We start from the raw sequence: 20,606 nt of genomic DNA on the forward strand, positions 1-20,606 counted from the left end.
CTAATAATAATTTCTTGTTCATTTTGGGTTCTGCTGCACTTAAATGGACATTGTTAACACCTGTGTTTACCTGCTGTTTCATATAAAAATGGCTGCTATGAAAAACATCTATCACCAAGATGTTCAAATTTTCCAACTAATGGTCATACAATCATGATGGAGGCTTATACCTGTTAGAAAGATCAAGTATGATATTCAGATACTAACTTAACAGCCATGGTAACCATAACCGAGATTTTAATATAGGAGACAATAAGCAGGATATTTCTAGATATTTCACACGTTTCAGAACGTCCAAAGCCATTTTTCAAGTGTCTGTCAGGCCAATCATGCCAAATTGCATACAGACACTCATACACACTGGCCCACTTCTATTGCTGCCTTCAGGTGCTGTCAGAAATATCGGTGTTACAAGTGAACACACTTGTAACACAAACAAAGTGGTAACGACACAGTATAAAGGGTACAAGAAACACCCTTAGATACCCTACAAGAGCAGTAAAGAATGAATGTACTTATTTAAATATACTTATTGTAAATATACTTGTTGAGATAGAAACTACAGAGCTCAAAGTTGTGAGGGGTCTCTGTCAGACTGTCAGACAGAGGTGAGGCCAATATTTTTTCTTATACATATTTCTTACATATTCTTATTTTTGACCAAAGTGCATGAAAGCGCAGAGAGCTGACGTCCGCTTTTGGAAGTATGAGCTTGGAAATGAGCATTTGAAGGCAGCATAATCATTCATTCTGTAAAATATGCCCCACACCCCCCTCCTCCCCCACCTCCAGTCCAGATGTTTTTCTTTGGCTGGCTAATGCTGCAGCAGAACATCCCTTCTCAAACCTAACAGCAGCCACACCTACCAGGAAGTGTCTAGGGCAACAAGATAGAGAGGCCAAAACACTATAATGATGACTGATGCAGTCTCAGAAGCCTAACAAAAAAAAAAAAAAAAAAAAAAAAAAAAAAAAAGGGGAAACCACATTTGACCACATTTTGACACCCTGCCCTTGAAAGTTCGACTTGCTGATGTTCGGTTTATTATGGCACCGCTTTGTACTGTCTTCAGGATAAACACGTTTTTGTTTGTTAATTTTCATAATTACTCAGAGAGGAGTGTGTGTTTAGCTTGTATGAATTTAAGAGGCTCCTTCAGCTGCACCAGCAGGAGTTTGCATCATTATCTGTACTCACCAACACATGGAGCAATGCAGTTGCTTAATAACGCGGCGACATCTACAAAACTATAAGCAACGTGCATATTTTTTTCTGTTAAGTTTTAATTAGGATGCTCGAGAGGATGCACACAAAGCCGCGAGCTCGCTGGCCGGGTTGCTCCTCCTCGACAGCCTTTTCTATTCAAGTGTCTAACTTAAACCGGAAACCAAACTTTTTTCTTCGAACTTTTTTTTTCTCTGAAGCAAAAGAGGAAAAAAGAGACGAGCCTTGGTGTCAAAAAAAGCGCACATAGTTCCGTTTTTCTGCATTTACGTACAATATTGGGAATGTGTCGGCTGCCGAAGAACTGGGGAGAAGCAGGGTAAATAGTTTTTGGCGAGGATAAGGGCGACGTCGAGTGATTTTCAGGAACACACACGAATAACGGGTTTGGTCCTTTACCATGGAAGATGTGAGTAATCGCTTCAGGCACATTCTCTCTGCTGCTTCGCTTCGTTTTTCAGTTCACTGACTGCACTTTTGCTGTGTTACCGAGTTACTTTAGATAGCGGAAACTTAAAGAACAAACCATAATACTTCAAACTTTGTGAGTAAAACAGCAACAGACAAGAAACAACAACAGACTAATTATTAGAACTTAGGGCCCTGCGGAAATGTGAAAGGTTGGCAGTCAACATGTTTTGAATGTTTTGAGTACGCTGTAATTCTGACATAAATTAATACAGATAAGAGTGTGCAGACTGGTCAGTTATTATAGCGATAACTTACCAGGCTGTCTGCCATCGTCATTCGTTGTCAACATTACTTGGCACACAGCACCTGCTCACCTGTCAATCTGCGGCATCAACTGTTGGTCAGATTTCCAGAGGAGACTCCTGCCAGATACGGTCTCTGGTGTGCAGAGTAACCAAAGTCCATTCAAAAAAATGCCAATTCAGTTAGAGGCTACCTATACAAAGTAGATACCCCTTTAAGTTTTATAGGAACATTTTCCGGAATCACTACAAGCCGCCGGTCAATTCGGCATCAATGTATCCACGAAGCATTAAAATTGTATCTATTAGAATTAGGTTAGACTGCTAGCTACCGCCCATCACTGTGTATTTTGACGGAAGAAAATGCTCGTAATAACAAGGGAAATAATCCTAAAAGTTAACTTTGTAGCGAAATAAAAGAAGTTGTATGTATGCCGGATCAAAGAACGGATCGTTCGGTGTCAGAAAGGCTCTTAATTTAAATTACAGTTTTCTTTTTTTCCCACATAAGCATGACAATATTGATATGACTGATTTATGAACGGAGTCTGCCGTGTGGTCTCTATTCGAGGGAATTCGAGGGAACTAAAGGGGCATGTGTCTCAAAACAGATGCTTGCGAGGGATGACCATCGTTATTTTTTAGAACAAGGGAAACCCACTTAATAAAGAAAGATGTTTTAGCACAGCATGAACAATCAAAACATTTTGTGTTTGTGTTGCTAATGAATGGTGTAATGGTGGCAGAAGTCAAAGAGCCAACGCAACAACTGATGAGCAGATTGGGCTGCGTGCCTTTATGATCTTTTGAGATTTGAGGAAGCCAAGTTACTAGAAAAGGGAAGTTTGGTCGATTTTTATGGAGTAGTTTATCTCTGCATATAACTTTATAAAGTTTTTAAAGCACTGCCACACCCTTAAATTTGAACACGTGTTAATGGTGCATTTATGTTGTTAAGCTCAATCCATGACATTTAATTAATAATATACTTAGAGAGACCAGGCATGGAAGGGCACAAGGGGGGTAATTTTGCCTAGGGCGCCAACATAGGCAGAGCCGGCACTGAGAGACTCAAGGCTTCTTCTGAAATTATTGGAAATCATGCCTCAATTCAGCAAATGTACAGTTCATAGGGTTGGGGCTTGAATAAAATTGCAACTGATTGATTCTTCATTCCTCTCATAAAAATGCACCGTGGTGGGCGGTGTGGGGAAGTGTGACCTAGATTGAAATAAATATTGAATAAATTGTATGCCGAATATATAGACCATCTCGTTGCATAAAAAGTGTCTGAAGTTCTGTGCGATAAGGAAGGTAACATTAAATTCCCAGTGAATAGTTTACATTCAGCCTTGGGAACTGTAGATGAGCAGTTTGTATGTTGATACCAAAGATAACATCCCCCTCTCAGACTGTTACGCTTCAGTTTGGAATCTTTAGTGCATTCCAGGACCGATTTTGTGATGACATATTGCAATTTACTTTTTGGTATATCTGCTTTACCTCATCCTGCCTTGTTTACATCTACTTAGGATAGTGATCTCCCACATTTCCCAGAATGCCTGCAAAATTTTGCTTTAGGTTTATGCTTACAACTGGAAAATGTTTTGGTATGAGACATCCACAGCCTGGGTGGTTGCCTTTTGCTATCTGCCATATCTTTCTGTCATTCCCGCCTCTCCCCCTCTCTATTTTCATCTTCTTCACCCCCACTGCTCAAAACTGCTGAGGCCACTCCATGATGATCATTGTCTCAGTGCTCTGAGTCATCCTTTCATTGCCATCCCTCTGACCCAGAGTGCATAGAGTGACGTGTCGGCCTGACCCATTCGGCTCCAAGGAAACAGACTGGCACATTATGTGTCAGACAGAAAACAATTAACCCTCTCTGATAATCGCCTCGCTATCCAGGCCTGTGCTGGACAATGGATGTGTGTGTTTGCAACATCCAACTGTGACATTGCTAATAAGTTCTGGGAGAGTGCCTTTGTGAGAGAGTAAGAGCACGTTCTCAACAGTGCATATGTGTGCGTCAGTGTGTCTGTTCTTGAACTTCTGAATTTGTATCCTTGTGAGGATTAAAAGTCTTCACAAGGATGGAAAAATGTTGAGAAGTCCTTAGTGAAGACATTTGGCCAGTTTTGAACTACAGAGCTACCCTTTTAAGTATGACTTTGATACCTCTTCATCTTACTCACTCCCTCCTCTTCAATCCCTCTCGCCACTTGACGTCTCTATTTGTCAGTTCCATTAAAATAGGTGGTGTCCTCTCTTTTCCCCTCTAGGATTTGACCATGATTTATTTTTGGAGGCCAATATAAATCTTTTTGTACCAAAGCTGCAATACCTGATATTTTGTGCCAATATTCAATATCTTTGAATTTTGCCATTTCATGCCAAAAATGACAAGGATTCAGACTTGCATTCCTAACATGGTGGAAAAGCCTATGTAAAAGCATTTAGAATACTGGACGCTGCAATTTTCAGTGAAACTGAGAAAAATAAAATTATGTTGTAGTTAGCATCCCTTGTCGGGAGGATGGCCCATTTTTCATAAAGGTTGGGGAGAATGTTAAATGAAGATTTAATTTACAAAAATATGAAATGTGTAAAGAAATTAAAAATTAATTACAGGTTTTACACTGTTTCTGTACGTGAAGGGCCCTATCATATAAAGTGGTGGATGAGACCTATATTTAAAAAAGGACATACCAGTGACATACCACAATTTACATCGCAACAACCAAATCGTGGGGATTCTTAAGATTTCACAACATATAAAAAAAATATGATATTATATGGCGGCACGGTGGTGCAGTGGTTAGCACTGTCACCTCACAGTAAGAAGGTCCTGGGTTCGATTCCCACCCAAGGTCCTTTGTGTGTGGAGTTTGCATGTTCTCCCAGTGTCTGTGTGGGTTTCCGCTGGGCACTCCGGTTTCCTCCCACCATCCAAAGATATGCAGGTTAGGTGAATTGGAGAAGCTAAAATTGGTGTGATAGGCTAGGTGTGATGGGTGTGTGGATGTCGTTGTGTGTCTGTCTGCCCTGCGATGGGGCTGGCGACCTGTCCAGGGTGTTTCACTGCCTTCCGCCCTATGTGCGCTGGGATAGGCTCCAGCAACCCCCGCGACCCTTGTGAGGATAAGTGGTTTAGAAGATGAATGAATGATAATATTATAATTTTATATCTATCTATCTATCTATCTATCTATGTATCTATATATATATATATATATATATATATATATATATATATATATATATATATATATATATAATTTAGAAATTCAAAAATTCAAATTAGAATTTTTGGTTTGAAACACCCACCTTAATGTTCTTGTTCTATTGGTAACAAAGTTGCCAAAACTGACTGCATAAAGCAAGCATTGCCACGGTGACTATTTTACATTTCACTCCACCAAAGGCCAATATCAGGCTGAGATATCAGTAAAGTGATATCAGTCTAACTCTAATCCTTTCTGCTGATAGCTCTAGTAGAAAGAGGGTAATGGGTGTAAAATGTGAGCTCCAATGAAGCCAGCGAGGGCTTGTGGTGAGTTCAAGCTGGGCAGGTCAGCATGAAACCCAATGAATCCCAGATGCTCCCTGACCTAACACTTTATCAGAAACACATGTCTGCTAAGGTGTGCCTCTTCCAGACAACCATCCTCTCCTGTTTTCTCTCCCCCTTTTAAGACCAAACTTGCCCTAGATTCACACAAGCTTCAAAATAGTGTTAGAATTGTATAATTAAAACGCATGAGAAACAGACACATTTTTCTCATGAAAATGTACCATATCTTTGAACGTTAATATGAGTAAAGAGCTGCCAATAATTACCAAACCCACTTGTGTCTGTATGTTTAACCCAGCACATTTTGGCAGAGAACAGTTGACCTGTTTGAATGTTCACACGTCAGCAGCACAGCTAGGACCATTAATAATAGACACCTAAACAGCTCTGTGGGTTTTTGGTATGAAAGGTTATGGCTAACCATATGCTGAGGTGTAAAACACACTTCCTGTGTGATGAGTCCAAATTTGGAGCCCCTGATGTAGCAGCTATTATCACAGTGCAGTAATGGAAACCTCTCCCTTCTGCTCTGCTGTGAGGGCTTGTTCAGTGCTACACCCAGGCACACACTGTACTGAAGCGCTCCACATAGTCCCATCACTGGCCTTTATGTCTGCCATGGTCCGTCTACGCCCCACGTACTGGCGTACTGGACAAACTGTTAATGGTTTATAGGTGGGGTAAATTGTGGGGCACAGAGGGGACACAGACAGCTTCTAGTGGTTAGGGGAACGTCCGCCCCCAGTCCCCCATCCCACCCCCCGCTTCCACTGATTCCACTACATCCTGCTTCCCTATAACTATAGACGTATATTCCACTATACCTCTGAACCTACCTTAGTCTCACTATCTCACTGTTTCAAAATGTTTTTTTTTATAATTACCTTTATTTTTTTTTAATTTTTTTTTATTTTAGTCCTTTTAATTTTTCTTGAAGCACTTTCTGCCTGGCTGTCCTTTTCTTGCAGCTGCACCCCTGTTTACCAAGCCAAGACACTTTTTGCAGTGTTTAAGTGAAAGTGGAAAAACAGTTGATGACCCCCTGAAAAAAAGAGATTTCCTGTGGAATTTCCTCCAATAGAAACAGAGAGGCAGAGAATTCTGCAGACACCTGCAGTGACAGTGTTTTAGTCACCATTAAAGCAGTATTTGACTGTGTTTCAGTGATTGACACAGTACTTGCAGGTGATAAATATTCATTATTCACTATTGTAATTGTAACCAACCCATTTTATATTTCTGTGCAGTGCAAGGCTGTGACTGAAATTGTACCCCGCAACATCACTGCTGTAAAATAAACAGTGAGTGCATAAAAATCAACTCTTTGCCAGTGTTTCTTTTAGTCCTCTCTTTTAGATCCTTTTGAATACCTGCCTCGGTACCATATCAACTGTGTAAGTGGACAAATAATTCAAAGCAGTTTCAAACTGAAAAATCAAGTCTCAACACTGGAAAATTTGCTTCAGACTTAGACTTATTTTCTTAATGGCAAATAAGTTGAAAGGCTACATAACTTGTGCTTGTTTTCAGAGACACCCACTGGCATTTGAGGAAGTTGCATCCTCACTTTCACTATGAATGCACTGCCTTTCATTTCCATATATTTTTATTTCATTATCATTTTCATTATGGTGTGGACCAGCGCATTTGTTTTGTGTTGCTTTGCAGTTGGACATTGTACATTATGTTCCCTATCTTGCACTTCATGCACCAGTTTGCACACATATGTGATGTGCTCTAATGTAATACAGCCAGTCTGCTAAAAAATGGTGATGTGTTGAGCATGGATTTGCTTCACTGAACAAAGGCTAACTATAATTTGCACAGGCTGCATGTGTGCGCATCACAAAATGTAGACACTTCCTATTTTAGTTGGAGGTGCGAAACATGCAGGCTCCGAAGCAGTGTGTATTTTGAGACAAGCAGATAGCAATGAAAAAGATCTGTTAGAAGTGAGAGTTGCTGTTGCAAAGACACCTCAACCCACGTTTCCATTTGCTTGGTTGCTTGGTATTAATGTCTTAAAGCAAGTCTTCATAAATGTCTTGTTAAATGTGACTTAAAATATAAGGAATTTATTTGTGTTAATTTGGTAGTCAAGAATAGTTGAGTCAGTATTTGTGAACATGAACATGTATCTTGAAATCAAGATGTCACTACACTGTGCTGTTCCCCTGGAGTGCGTTTGCTGTGTGTGTGTGTGATGCAGATTTCCTTCCTCTGTTTCATTGTAGGGTGCGAAAGAAGACCCAGCCCAGTCGAAAGAGCCAAAGTTCCTGGGTAAGGCTGGCTGGGTGAAGAAGGCCACGGGCAGAGTGTGGCCAGCTATAAGGACCGCTACATTCATGTGGAGAAGACAGAGATTGTAGTGTATGAAAATGAGGGTACCATTTCTGTGTCTAGACATCCTACTAATTATGTTGTACTCTGCTGTATGCAATGCTGTCACTTAATTGCACCATGCCACAGTGTCCTAATGCGCCAACTACAGATGTGCAGAAAGAAAGATCAGAAGTAATGCCATTTTTGTGGTTTCATAAAGCTTGTTTTGTCATGTTATGGAAAGAACAAACTTATAGATTATGATTGCCATTCGTTACTGGAGTGAATGTTTTGCAGCTGACACAAGTTTTTTTTTGTGTTACAGGACCTGCAAAACTGCTTAGAGAGACTTGACCTGGAGAACTATGATAAATGCCATGAGTTAAAGACCCCCTTTAAGAGGAAGAACAGACTAGTACTTATACGAGCACCCAAAGCTGGGAACAAGGTGAGCAGAGAGGGAAGTAAAAATGGTTCTTTGTGAATTTTTGAATCTGTTACATACTTAGCAGGGCAGAGAGAAAGTGTGACATGGCAGTAGAGCTCCAAAAGATACCTCATGGACCATATTCACACAGGGTGGCAAGCTCAAATGCTGCAATCAAAAAGGATAATGTTGCACCACTGTGACCCAGGTTGCATATCTTATAAATGTAGGAATCTGACCAAACGTTAGCATTTCACCACTTCCCAATTGACCTGCAACTGAGAAAACGATGGACAGTAAAAAATCTGGAGGGACACCGGGCCATATTTCAAAGTAAAACGTTAGCATTCAACCGCTTCCTAGCTAAGATTATGATTTGGCAGCGTTATATGATATGATAGGAGAGATTTATATTAATTATGAAATACCAACAAACATCTTGGATTCATTTTTCATTTTAGGTCCACTAGAAGCCTGGAGGTAAAATACACTGCAAGCTGTTGTCTAATGGTAATTAATGGGTGATAAAATATGTTTTACCTTGAAATATGGTCCAATGCCCCTCCAGATTTTTGCTATCCATTGTTTTCTCAGTTGCTGATCAATCGGGAAGCAGCTAAACAATAATGTTTAGACAGATTCCCTACCTGGAAGGCTTGGATCTTGGATTTTTCTGGAAGCTCCAACATATCTGACTTGGAGGTGAATAACAATGGTATCTCGAAACTGGCGACTGTTTAACCTAACTTTTTGATATGGATATGATATGTTATATGAAATTATAACATTAGCATACTTTACTTCCGTGTTCACTTATTTTGTTTTCATAACTGACAAAAACTTACAAGTCGGATTGATGAAAGTCTGTCTGACCTCTATCTTCTTTCCCATATGACACGAATGTGGCATAAGCCTCTCAGTTTTTCTCCAAGAGTAATGGTGGAATGTTGCAAACTTGCCACATTTGTAAACAATCCTCATTGGAATGCAGCGTACAGAACAATAGAAAGGAAACAATATTTCGGACTTGTTATTTAAAATAATAATGAACAGATTGGGGGTAACGTACCCACAAAAAGGAAGAACAAAGAGCAAACAAAAAACAAAAAGTCAAATTTTATTCTGGTAGTTTTCCACCCTACAGAGAGCCTGCTCAGCCCATGCTACTGTGGTATTGTGGTTATTTTCGCAGTCTTGGGCAAAGTTGCCCCCATTTATCTCAGCATATTATGTGCTGAGTGCTGAGGCTTGAAATCAAAACAGGTTAGGGTTAGGGTTGTCACTTTAACATTGACACAGAGTATGTGTAAGAATTACCAGTATGACTTTTATTGAAAAAGGGAACTGGAGATAAGTAAAATGGATCAGCTCACTTGAATTGATTGTTGTGAAGTATTTCTACCATTCTATTCCGCCATCTGAAAAAAGTGACACTAGCTCTCACTACATGATTACTCACATGAAAGTAAAGCTTGTTATGGAAAAAAAAAAAAAAAAAAAAACAAGTTTCTATGGTAGTTTATGTACATTCTGTTCACAGAAGGAATACACAGTATTTTGAAATTAAACCTTTTATGCAGATCATTAACTGTGACTGCCATTTGTCTTTTCTTTATAACCTAGCTTTTGTTGTTACACTCACACTTAATATTGAAAGTAAAGTTTCTCCATTAAGTCAGTTCTTCTTTTCCCTCCCAAAAGGGAGCTGGGGCAAATACAATATTGCACAGATTTGTTTAGGTAACGTCCAGCTAACATTAATTAGATATGTAATATCCAGTGGTATGAACCTTTGTGGCCCTTAGAAACAAATGATTGGATAACTAAGGTCAAGAGTTGTTTTCATCCATATAATGAGCATAATGTATAATGTAGCATTTTTATCTCATTTTTATTGTTGGCCAATATGTTGTTACAGTTTGTTATAGGATTTTGTCAAAAACAATCATTTTTGTTAAGGAAAACTTTTGTCACAGATACTTTTGTCATAGTTTTTAGTCAACAAAATGAACACTGATGCAGATCCATCTACGTGTCTTAGATTTGCCATCTGCTCAGGGTTACAGCTCCGTCCTCCCACGTGATTTGGACTGTGGACTTAATGAGATGGCCTATCTGATCCCCTGGGAACCTCCCAACTCTCTCACTAACACTTGTGTCGGGCTGTTGTGTCTTCTCCTTGGTTATGGCTGCTTCATTACAGTTTTGCATAAAAGCTGGCAGGACTGTGTTTAAAAAGTGAGTCATTAGTAAATGTTGACTAAGAAATAGGACTGTGTGGTCTATTATTACAGGAAAAAACACTTTCAGTACTGTTGCTTTGCTGTCACGATAAGGCATAAACTCCATATTCTGTGATGTGGTCATGGTCCAACTTCAGAGCAGCAGAAAAGATTCAGAGAATCAATTAAAAATATATATTATATATATAAAGTGGTGAAATACGCTGTAGTGAAAAGAGATGACGTGACTGAAGACTTTGCCAACACCACAACTCGAGCAGATGTCAGCAGAGAGAGAGAGGGTGTGTGTGTGCAAAGCCAGCAGCTCAGGGCCTCATCCACCTTTGTGTGTGTGCATGCGTGTGTCTGTGAGAGACTGAGAATTCGACTCTGCTAGTGTATACACACACACCACACACACACACACACACACACACGCACACGCACACTTGTGTATGTGTGTCAGTTTTTCCCCTTTCCCCTTAATGCAGTGACCAGGCTGAAGAATGAGTCACACGCCAATGTGTACTGCTGTATTTTAGCCTGCTTTGTGTAATGCCTTTAGAAGGCTTTTGAAATTTGAGTGGTTGTACTTTCCTTTCTACTAGATTTCAGAAATGTCACACAGGAGACATTTCAGGTTCACCTGGTTCTGGCTCTGGACCTGGAAATGAGTTATGTGTTATGATGGACAGTGATGGTGTACTCTGATTCTATGTATGGCAGCCTCTGTGGAGGCCACAATGTCATTGTTAGTTATTTTACAGTTCAAGTGTAGGGGAAATGCCAAACCTTCACAAAGCATACCAGTGTTTTGCATTACAGTTAATAGCCAGCCCAAGTTTACCTTGGCACAGTATGTCATGTATACTTAACACATCTATCAATAATCTTCCAAAGCAGTGATTTTTCAAAGTGGGGTCCTTGGGAGTTTTTACAGTAAAATTTAACTATTCCTCATTTTCCTCAGCAAAATGAGGAATAGTTAAATTTTACTGTAATTTAATTCATCATTCATTCTGAATGCAAAAAACATTTACTTTCTGGTTTAATTTCACTGCGATTTGTCAGCATTCAAATATGACAGTTAAACAGTTTAACCCTTTGAAACCTAGGAAAGTTCACTTGATTTCTTTCAAAACACTGGGAAAATGGACAGATTAGCAAAAAACTACTGGAACATTAGTGAAATAGGTAAAAATAATAATAATAAAAAAAACATGATCAGAAAATTTAAAAAAACCTAGCAAGCAAATAAAAATAAAGAAAAAATTAAAATGACAGAAAACATGTATTTTAAATAAATAAGCAAAATATAATAGGTGAAAAGGTTACCAAAAAATTCCCCCGAAATGAGGAAAGAATATGTGAAGATAAATCGTTGCGTTTGTTCGCAAAAAATCAATGGCTTTGGCTCTTGCCCTACAAAAATTGACAATCTAGCCACGTAACATGTAGGACATTTGTTTTCCTGAATTACTGATAGGATGAGAATGCACCACTCCTCTTTGTCACACTTGGAAACTACACAACAGAGTGAGCCTGTCTGCTGGAAAATAGTCCCTGAAGAAAAGATTGTTTTACAAAGTATATTGAAATGTGCATAACTTCTAAAGCCAAGCATGAATTTTGCTGGAGACAGAATTTTAGTATGTTTTTCACCTGCATATTTTACACGAAACAATATTTACTCAATTCTCTCTTTTTTTTTCAATTCAGACATCTAAAAATAGCCCATAGTTATATAGTTATATTTATATTATTGTGATGCTGTAGCTGTTCCTGACAATCTCCTCAATCTCCTGCCTTGGACTCCGAGGTGTGTTCATTTGCTGTTAAGAGGCATGTAAGCCATAAAACCCCACAAGCAGGAAGTTAGAACTCTGATGGACGATGTGTGTTGGTGTCAGAGGCATAAACAGCGGGCTGGAGAACTAGAAGTATGACTGCTTGTCTGTTGTCTATATATAACAGACAGCAACCTCCACCACATCAACATAGCACACCTAGCTGAAGCTGTCTTCTCTCTGGAGGTAGTGCTTAAAATGCGAATTCTGACCTTTGGGTGACCTTGACCTTTGATACTCTGAAACTTAATGAGCTCATTCTTCAGTTACCAGTCCCTCCATGATGCTTTATCCAAATCCTACCATTAATTTTTGAGCTAACATATCTCCAAGCCCCTTTGATGACAGAGATAATTACAATAGATATGAACATATGGCACATGTATCATACTTGCACAGCATGTAATGTTACGCAGTGGCAGGCATTGGTGAGAGAAACCTTCCATTAAAAATATCATACCATCTGTAAAAAGTCACCAGAATGCAGGAAATATCATCTACCCTGTCTGCTCTCAACTACATGATATATTCTCTTTGGGTGCCGTACTGGACCAGTAGGAGTTAAGGAAAAAGTAAACCAAGAGCACCTGCCCACCAACTGCTAAAAAGCTATGGAGAATAACAAAAATGAATGTTGATTCAGTGTTGCCATTTCAACATTGAAAAATCAACAAATATCAAATGCTGGTTCATTGAATGTAACTGTGAATGTCCCAGTATTCCTTTTTTGCAACTGTAAGTCGTTTCCTATGTGATATCAGCATTTCAGAATTGATCCTAATTTCTTTGTTGAACTTTTGTGAGTTCCTGAAGCTATCAGTAGTTTGTAGTCTGTTGTTGTGCAGTGTGAATGAAATGAGTGGGCATGACCAGGATGTTAAGAGCTACTTGGCTGCCTCATGGTTTTCTCCACGGTAACCCTGTTCAGCTTTGGCTTTGCCTGACTGAAAGAGAGGCCCAAAAGACAAAGATTTTCTTTAAGCAGCACAATAAAATCATGTACCAGAACCAACCACTTATGGCAGCTATGCCACTGTTCAGTGAATCCAATCAAAAATATTTCAATTGAAGTAGAAAGTGAGTGAGTGAATATCCTGGAGAGGAAATTAGCATTTTCTTTTATTCATGCAATATCTCCCATGTTCATAAGTAATGCATTTTCACTTCTGTTTTTATCTTTTGTTACTGTTCCCTTGAATAAAACGGATTAGGCTCAACTGTTGAGTGAGAGGAAAAGCACAAATCTATTATAGCATCTGATGTAACCTGTACCCTTTATACTTGTTACTACCAACCTGTTCAGCATGTAGTTTGCAGTGGAAGGTTTGTGTATCCTTTGTAGGTCAGCACATCTTTTTTAAGCTTGCCTCCAGGTGTGAGCTTCAGTTGGTTTGTCCATAAGAGGGAATTTTTCAGAAGACAGTGCTCATAGACTTTTAGGCTATTCATTTTGGGGCTCTTTCATTTTCACTGATTTATATCTGTGATGCCAGTTACAGGCAGTGGCCTATAGTGGATGGCACCATCTCTGTAGCATTGCTTAGTACTAAGTGGCTGCTGCCACTGTTCACTTGGCTAACAGTGCTGGCATATGCTGTGCCACTGGTTGCATTAACTGTGTTGGAATGTAGGGACGACACTTAACCATTACCCCACTTACAAAGACTGACATGACCATTGGCAGCTATTGTGAAAGATTTGAGACTACCCTGTAATACTTTACTTTTGGCAGCAAGTACTTATAAAGCACAGCTTTACAGAGAGTGAAAACTGACTGAGTACATTAGTTCATAATTCATGTACACTTGCTGTTGCTTCTGTCCAAGGCATGTTGTTGTCTTACCTGCCTTGTCTGATCAGACATAAGAGTTCCTTAAGTAAAAAAAAAAAAGGTCACCATCCTTTCAATACAAGAATTTTTAATCGTATTAGATCTTAACAATTAGGGAAATATTATCAAAACTGCATTATAGATTATTAGTATTAATTGCAAGAGCTACATGTATAGCAAAAAATTGTTGTAAATAAAATATTGTGGTGCTACAGAGATGCCTTGGACTACAAATTGCATTTTCCGGATGTAAGAAAACATGCTTGTTTGGTACAGACCCCAGCAAAAATCACACCAGTATGAAAATGATGCAAGAAAATATCATTCTTTATAAAACCGTGAATCATATCACAATCACAGTATGTGCCAATTAATCACAATATGATTTTTTATCATATTGTTCAGCCCTAAATTGCACCCAGACAGGAATATCCAAAGATGTTGCTTTGCTAGTTTAAAGTGTAACTTATTACCAAAAATAGCACAGATAATGCATTGTGCCAGTCATTTCAGCTATAAGTAGTACTCTGGTTAACATCAGTATGGTTGGCTGGCTCAACAAGCTCCTCTAGAGTAGTGTAAGGTCTCAGTGAAAGGTAACTATATGTCTGACTCTTGCATGCATTGTAACTATGTACATCCCCCACTGCTCATTTCCTTGCTTCTTTCTGAAAGGAATGAGAAGTAGCAGACTGAAAACCTCAAGAACCTCAAGGAACGCCCACATTGCAGAAATCCCCCCATGCTCACCCTAACCTTAACCACACCAAACCATTCCCTAACCTTAACATCTCTAATCTAGCCCTAAACTGAACCATCTCTAACGTAATGTCTAAACTTAACCATTTCTATCCTGAAGAGAATGAAGTGGGCAAGTGTCTGCTGCCAGTCCTTCCTGAAAAGAATTAGTCAATTGACATTAGTACCATTTTCACAGTTGATAAGTGCATATGTCCTGTGACAAGTAGAAAATGAAATTAAAAATAATAATAATAATACTAGAAAAGAAAATTGTAGGAAGGTGTATGTATGTGTGTTTGTTAGCCAGTGCATGCACCTCGGTATTCAGTAGTCTGAGACGGATAAGATTGCTTTAGGTCTTGCTGATTTTTGTCATTTGTGTGATGTCATCAACTTAGTCTATATGTAAACATTTTGAATGGGTAAAATATTAAGCTGCTGTTGACTGATGTCATGGACAAAACAGGTGGCAAGCTTGATAATAGTTTTCGGTTGTTTTGTAGAAAATGTGCTGGCTTAACAGCACATGGTGCTGACAAAAAAATGAGTCATGTTCACTTTGTTTCCATAACAACCAGAAGCAGTAGCTGTCACTATCAGTGAACATACTGACTCTTTATGACCAAAGATTTTCTTAAAATGTTGTATCTGTCATTCTGCTTGTCATGTCTCTTCATCCATGTGATTAGTTGGCACTGTAATTTTTAATTTAATCCAATTTATTTTGAAACACTGAAACTGATATGTCATGGTAATTCATTTAATTCATGTTAACAGTAAAAAAAAATAGATTAAAATCTAATATCCAAAGGTTTTGTCAATACTGTATAATAGTGATTTTTTTTTTTTTTTCGGATTTATTTGACTGACAGGTACATGATGTCAAGTTCCAAGCCCAAACTCCAGAGGAGAAGGATGCTTGGATCAAAGCCCTCAGTGATGGCATCAACAGAGCAAAAAATAAGGTCTTCGATGAGGTAAATGACAGTGTAGTCTACTTTGAATCAGCAGCACTTCTTCATTTCAGCCCATGGAATCAGTATAATTCAATCCCTGTTGTGGGTAAAGTTATCATTAATATATTTGGCAACAGATGAATGGATGATTTTTTATTAGATGCTAAGTTTTTAAAAGCTTCATATGGAATCTCTGGAAGAAAGAGAATGAATATGCTTATTTTTGTCCCCAGGTGAAAGTTGATGAAAGTAGTAATTTAGAGCATGTTACACGAGCAAGACCAAAAGGGAACCGTAACAGAAGGCCGCCAACCAGGATACACATGAAAGAGGTGTGTGTGGGTGTGTGTGTGTGTGTGGTGTCTGTGTGGGGTGGGGTGGGGTGTGGGGTGATCCAATTAAATCCAATTAAATACTTCCTTTCCTATAAGATTCATGCTAGAGTCATTTTCTTTATAGCTCATGTGAGGAATTTTTTGGGGACTAATTTGGTTCATAGTTTCAAAAAAGATACTGTGAGCCACACATTGAATTTTAAATTCTATTCAGGAGGGATTGTGTTGTGAACATCATGTCCTGTCATCTGTCTAGGTGGCCAGTGCATCATCTGATGGTATCCTACGTTTGGATCTTGATCTTCCGGATGCTATAATGCCTAATGGGACTCATTACGTGAATGCTGATACCAGTGAGACCCCAAAAGAGGCCATTAAAGTCCCCATGCCCCCGTCCAATGCTAAGCAAGCTGCAGAGGAGGAACCATCAGGCTTGAATGTTGAAGAAGAGCCTCAGACTGAGCCACAGCCCAGTCCCCAGAAAAAAGTCCTCAAACCCCCCATGCCCCCTTCCAAAGAGGCTAAAGCTACTGCAACACCTGAGGATAAACCTTCCAAGGAGGATGGCCCAGAGGAGAAGGTCTGCATGCTGCTCTTTACATCTGGATTATCACAGAATATGAATATTTTGCATTTCTTTCTGTTGGTGTAACATCCTATATAAAATTATGTTTTTGTTTAAAGGTTTTGAAGCCACCATGCCTCCATCTAAAGAAGCCAAACCCAGTGCTTCACCTGTTAAAGAATCTGCCAAGGAGGCCAACACAGATGGCATGTCTGAAAAGAGTCCTGATGCCAAGAAAAAGGCAGTGCCACCACCAACCCCTCCAAACAAACCTATCAGCAACTCCACAAGCAACCTTTCAGAGGCCTCACAGTCCACGCCAGAAGACCTGCCTCCTACCCCACCGTCCAAAGACAAGAAACCCGCTGTTCCTGCTGTGGAACCAAACCAAGAGATTGTGCCCTCTAACCTGGATGGCACAAGTGATGAAAAGGATGAAAGCACAAGAGATGAAAATGAAGAGAAGGAAGAACCTGATGATGAGATGAAACCATCCATTTCAGTTTCTAAAGAGGTTGTACCTGATTTCAAAGAGGATACTCTGGTAACTGACTCAGAGGGACATCTCAAGGTGTCTGAACCTGAAGAATCAGAGGAGTTGGCTTTAAGCAGTGGAACAGATAATGCAAATTCAAATACCAATGAATCCCAAATGTGCTCGCCAGCCTCACCAGTGCCTACAGAGCCATTCAAAAAAAGCCCTGGCCCTCTGATACCCTCTAAGAAAAAGCCTGTGAAACCACATCCTGCTGAAGCAATGACACCCTCTGAATTATGTCAGTCCCACATCCATCCTACAGAAGAAAACACAACTGCAGTTACCCAGCCTCAGGATAAGCCAGACCCTATTTCACCACAAACAGCCTCAGACATCTCAGTCAGTTCTCCCCCTACAGAAGAGACACAGAACCTCCCTTTGGAGTCTAACATTGACATTCCAGTGGTGGTTCTCTCTCTGAATGACCCTGTAGTTGACAGCCCCAGCCTTAGTCCACTGCTCTATCGTTTGCATGCAGAGAAGAAAGAGAGGGTGGAGGAGAAATCTGTGGACAGCGGTCGGCACACCGATGACAGTGAGGACTCTGAGAGTGGAGACACACTGGCAGCTTCCACTGCTGCATTGAGGGGAAGCAATGCTGGTCTTGATGTGTTGGATATTAGTGAAGATGACACTCAGATCACTGATAGCATGGGGCAGGTCAAACCTGATGAACCTCCAGCCAGAACGCAGCCTCAGGTTAGCTCCACCAAGATGCGGCCCCCTGTCCCGCTCAAACCTGCAATCAAGGCCAAGTCTGCCTCTGTTGGAGATCTGCTGGCTGACTCTTCAGACTATCCCCAGAAGAGCCAGCATACCAGAGGTATGACTGTGAGTGATGGGGCTGCTGCTCCCAGTGATGATGTTATGAACCTTGAGAGTGAAGTTGCCCAAGAGATGGAAAAGACAGGAGAGCTCCTGAATATAGTTTCAGAATCACATGTGGAGGGCACTGGTGAAGGCATGCCAGAGGATCTGCTGGCCAAGGCCATGGAGAAGCTGAAGAGGGCAGATCATTTCCTCAGGGAGGTTAAGAAATTGAAGGACTCTGAACTTACAAAGAACACAAGCAAGAGGAACAGCTGGTAATTGTCCAATTGTCCAAGAATGAACTGGCGTATTGTGATTGATGGAAGCAATCAGGCAGGACGACAGATGTTCCTCTCATTTTGCTGGTTATGCAGCACATGCAACTGTTTGCTCTTAATTAACTAAGTGCAATTATTCCTAGATTAACTTTTTCTGCAGCTGAAAGTCATGCCTACTTTGCTACTGTATATTTTTTTATATTTATAATCTACATTGGACATTTTCAAGGATAATTACTTGAATGCTAATTGGAGAATTAATGAGAATGACACACCAGCACTGTTAATACATAGAGAATGAGAATGTAATCACTCTGGCTAAAACTGTTAATACCAAATATATAGTTAATTTAACAACTTACTTACAGTATTATTAGGCCACATGAATTAAAGCCTTTTTCCATTTTTAAAAAGCATGTTTTTGCTTGCTTTGTACAAGGGACTGTTTGTTCATTCGTGAGAAAAGATGTGCCGAGGTCTGAACACAGAGCTCAGGATTTTTCTGTCATAAGTTATTTCAGAGTAATCATGCAATGTGCAAGTAATGCAAGTAGGCTGCATTTAACAGATGAATCACAGCATTGTCAATATGATGCCTTTAGCTGATTAATATTATAATGCAGAATCCTGTGTATTATATCTGACCCCTCACCCCCAGCAGTGGAAGTGTTCTCGGTGAGCAGTGCTGTCCACTTAGCTCAGTGTACAGCAGAACTGAAGAGCTCCTGGCTTTCACGACTCCATGTACATTTCATTTTTTCATTAGATCTTTACTGACATTGTCATATGTGCTCATCCGAAAAGTTCCTCATTATCTCTAGTGGACTCTGCATTATTCCCTATTTCTTGTCCAGTGCTTTTTATGTTAATAAAAGATTTTAAGACTATTTTGTACCATTCTGCCATGCTTATAGTATGAGTAATTTCACAAATATGAATTTTATGTTCTTTGATCAAATTTGCTACTGCCCAGTGTATTGAATGTGATACTCCTGAAATAGATCTTCAGTGCAAAACTAAAACTTAAGATTTTCTTTGCTAGTGTGTCATGTGGAGCCAAGGTTAAGTGGGCCTCTTGGTTACCAGGAAAAGGAGCAAGTGTGTGATATGCATTATGGGTGATAGTGCCCCAATACACATTGCCTCTGTTTGCTAGAACTGGCCTTTTTCACAGCAGCTATTTTGAGGTTATACATAACCAGAGCCCTACTATTGCGCTTCACTGGAAAATTACACGGAATGGCACCTTAATTCATGTCATTAACACCTTTGTTTATGCTTTTTCATGTCAAAATGGCTGCAGCGAAAAATGTCTGGTGAGTGTTCGATGGAATATGGAAGTGTGTACAGCGCTTTAGTACACAGGAAAATGATGGGAACAGTGATTTTTAACCCTCTGAACAAAATTCATGATATTTCTTTAACATTTTCTGTAATTTTATCATAATTTACTTGTAAATGTTTCACTTTTTTGGTATTTTAGTGGTCATTTTGTGGCAGTTGTCTTGTAATTTTTTTGAATATGTATTTTTTGGAAAGAAAAGAAGTTCATTTGCTCAGGTTTCAAAGAGTTAAACTACAACGATCTAAATCCTCTGTTTTGAGCAGCATGACCTCTCCACAACAATTAGTTCCGTATGTGTGAGGTTTTGTGTGTGTTGGAACTGGAACTGGAACTGATGCTCTGCCCACTCACTTTATGGACTTTCAGCTTCCTCTAAACCACCATGAAGAAAAGGAACCAAAGCAGTGACACATTTGACTGGCTAATGTTGGTGCTGTCAGTGCGAGACTGAGTGTGCACCATCACCACAGGCACAGCACATCACGGAGACAGGAGATGGTGATCAAGCCTTTGCTGTTTGTGTTAGAAACTGATTTTTTCCCTTGTTATCCTAGGAAATAACATTAATATACACAAGATATCAGTCAGCAAGTATTTAATCACCAATATGCCATAAACATGTAAAGGACGTATTAAAAAAAAGGGTAATGAATATTTTATGTCCTCGTAAACGGCTTGTTTCTCTTCTCTCTCTCTCTGTGTGTGTGTGTGTGTCTCCAGTAACGTGGGTGCAAGTTTTCTTACTTCTTAGATCTAGGTCTACACTGAACACTCTTTAGCTGTTTCATCAGCCTCTCATTAAAAAAGCTGTATGCTGTTTCCAGTAATTATCATAGTGATGTGTTATTACCTTTGCATTAGATGTTTCTGCTGA

At 39.6% G+C, this 20,606-nt stretch overlaps 1 protein-coding gene across 1 annotated transcript; it reads left to right on the plus strand.

The window, feature by feature from the left end:
• The first annotated feature begins 1,441 nt into the window (after window positions 1–1,441).
• LOC115357222 (cell surface glycoprotein 1) lies at window positions 1,442–20,266 on the plus strand. The gene is given in 9 exon segments (XM_074933711.1): window positions 1,442–1,634; window positions 7,750–7,828; window positions 7,831–7,899; window positions 8,164–8,285; window positions 15,778–15,882; window positions 16,095–16,193; window positions 16,453–16,776; window positions 16,881–16,893; window positions 16,896–20,266. Coding segments are annotated over 9 exon segments (2,313 nt in total). The 5' UTR covers window positions 1,442–1,625; the 3' UTR covers window positions 18,389–20,266.
• The last annotated feature ends 340 nt before the right edge of the window (window positions 20,267–20,606 follow it).

This window comes from Myripristis murdjan, chromosome 3 (genome assembly GCF_902150065.1).
Source record: "Myripristis murdjan chromosome 3, fMyrMur1.1, whole genome shotgun sequence".
Classification (NCBI taxonomy): domain Eukaryota; kingdom Metazoa; phylum Chordata; class Actinopteri; order Holocentriformes; family Holocentridae; genus Myripristis; species Myripristis murdjan.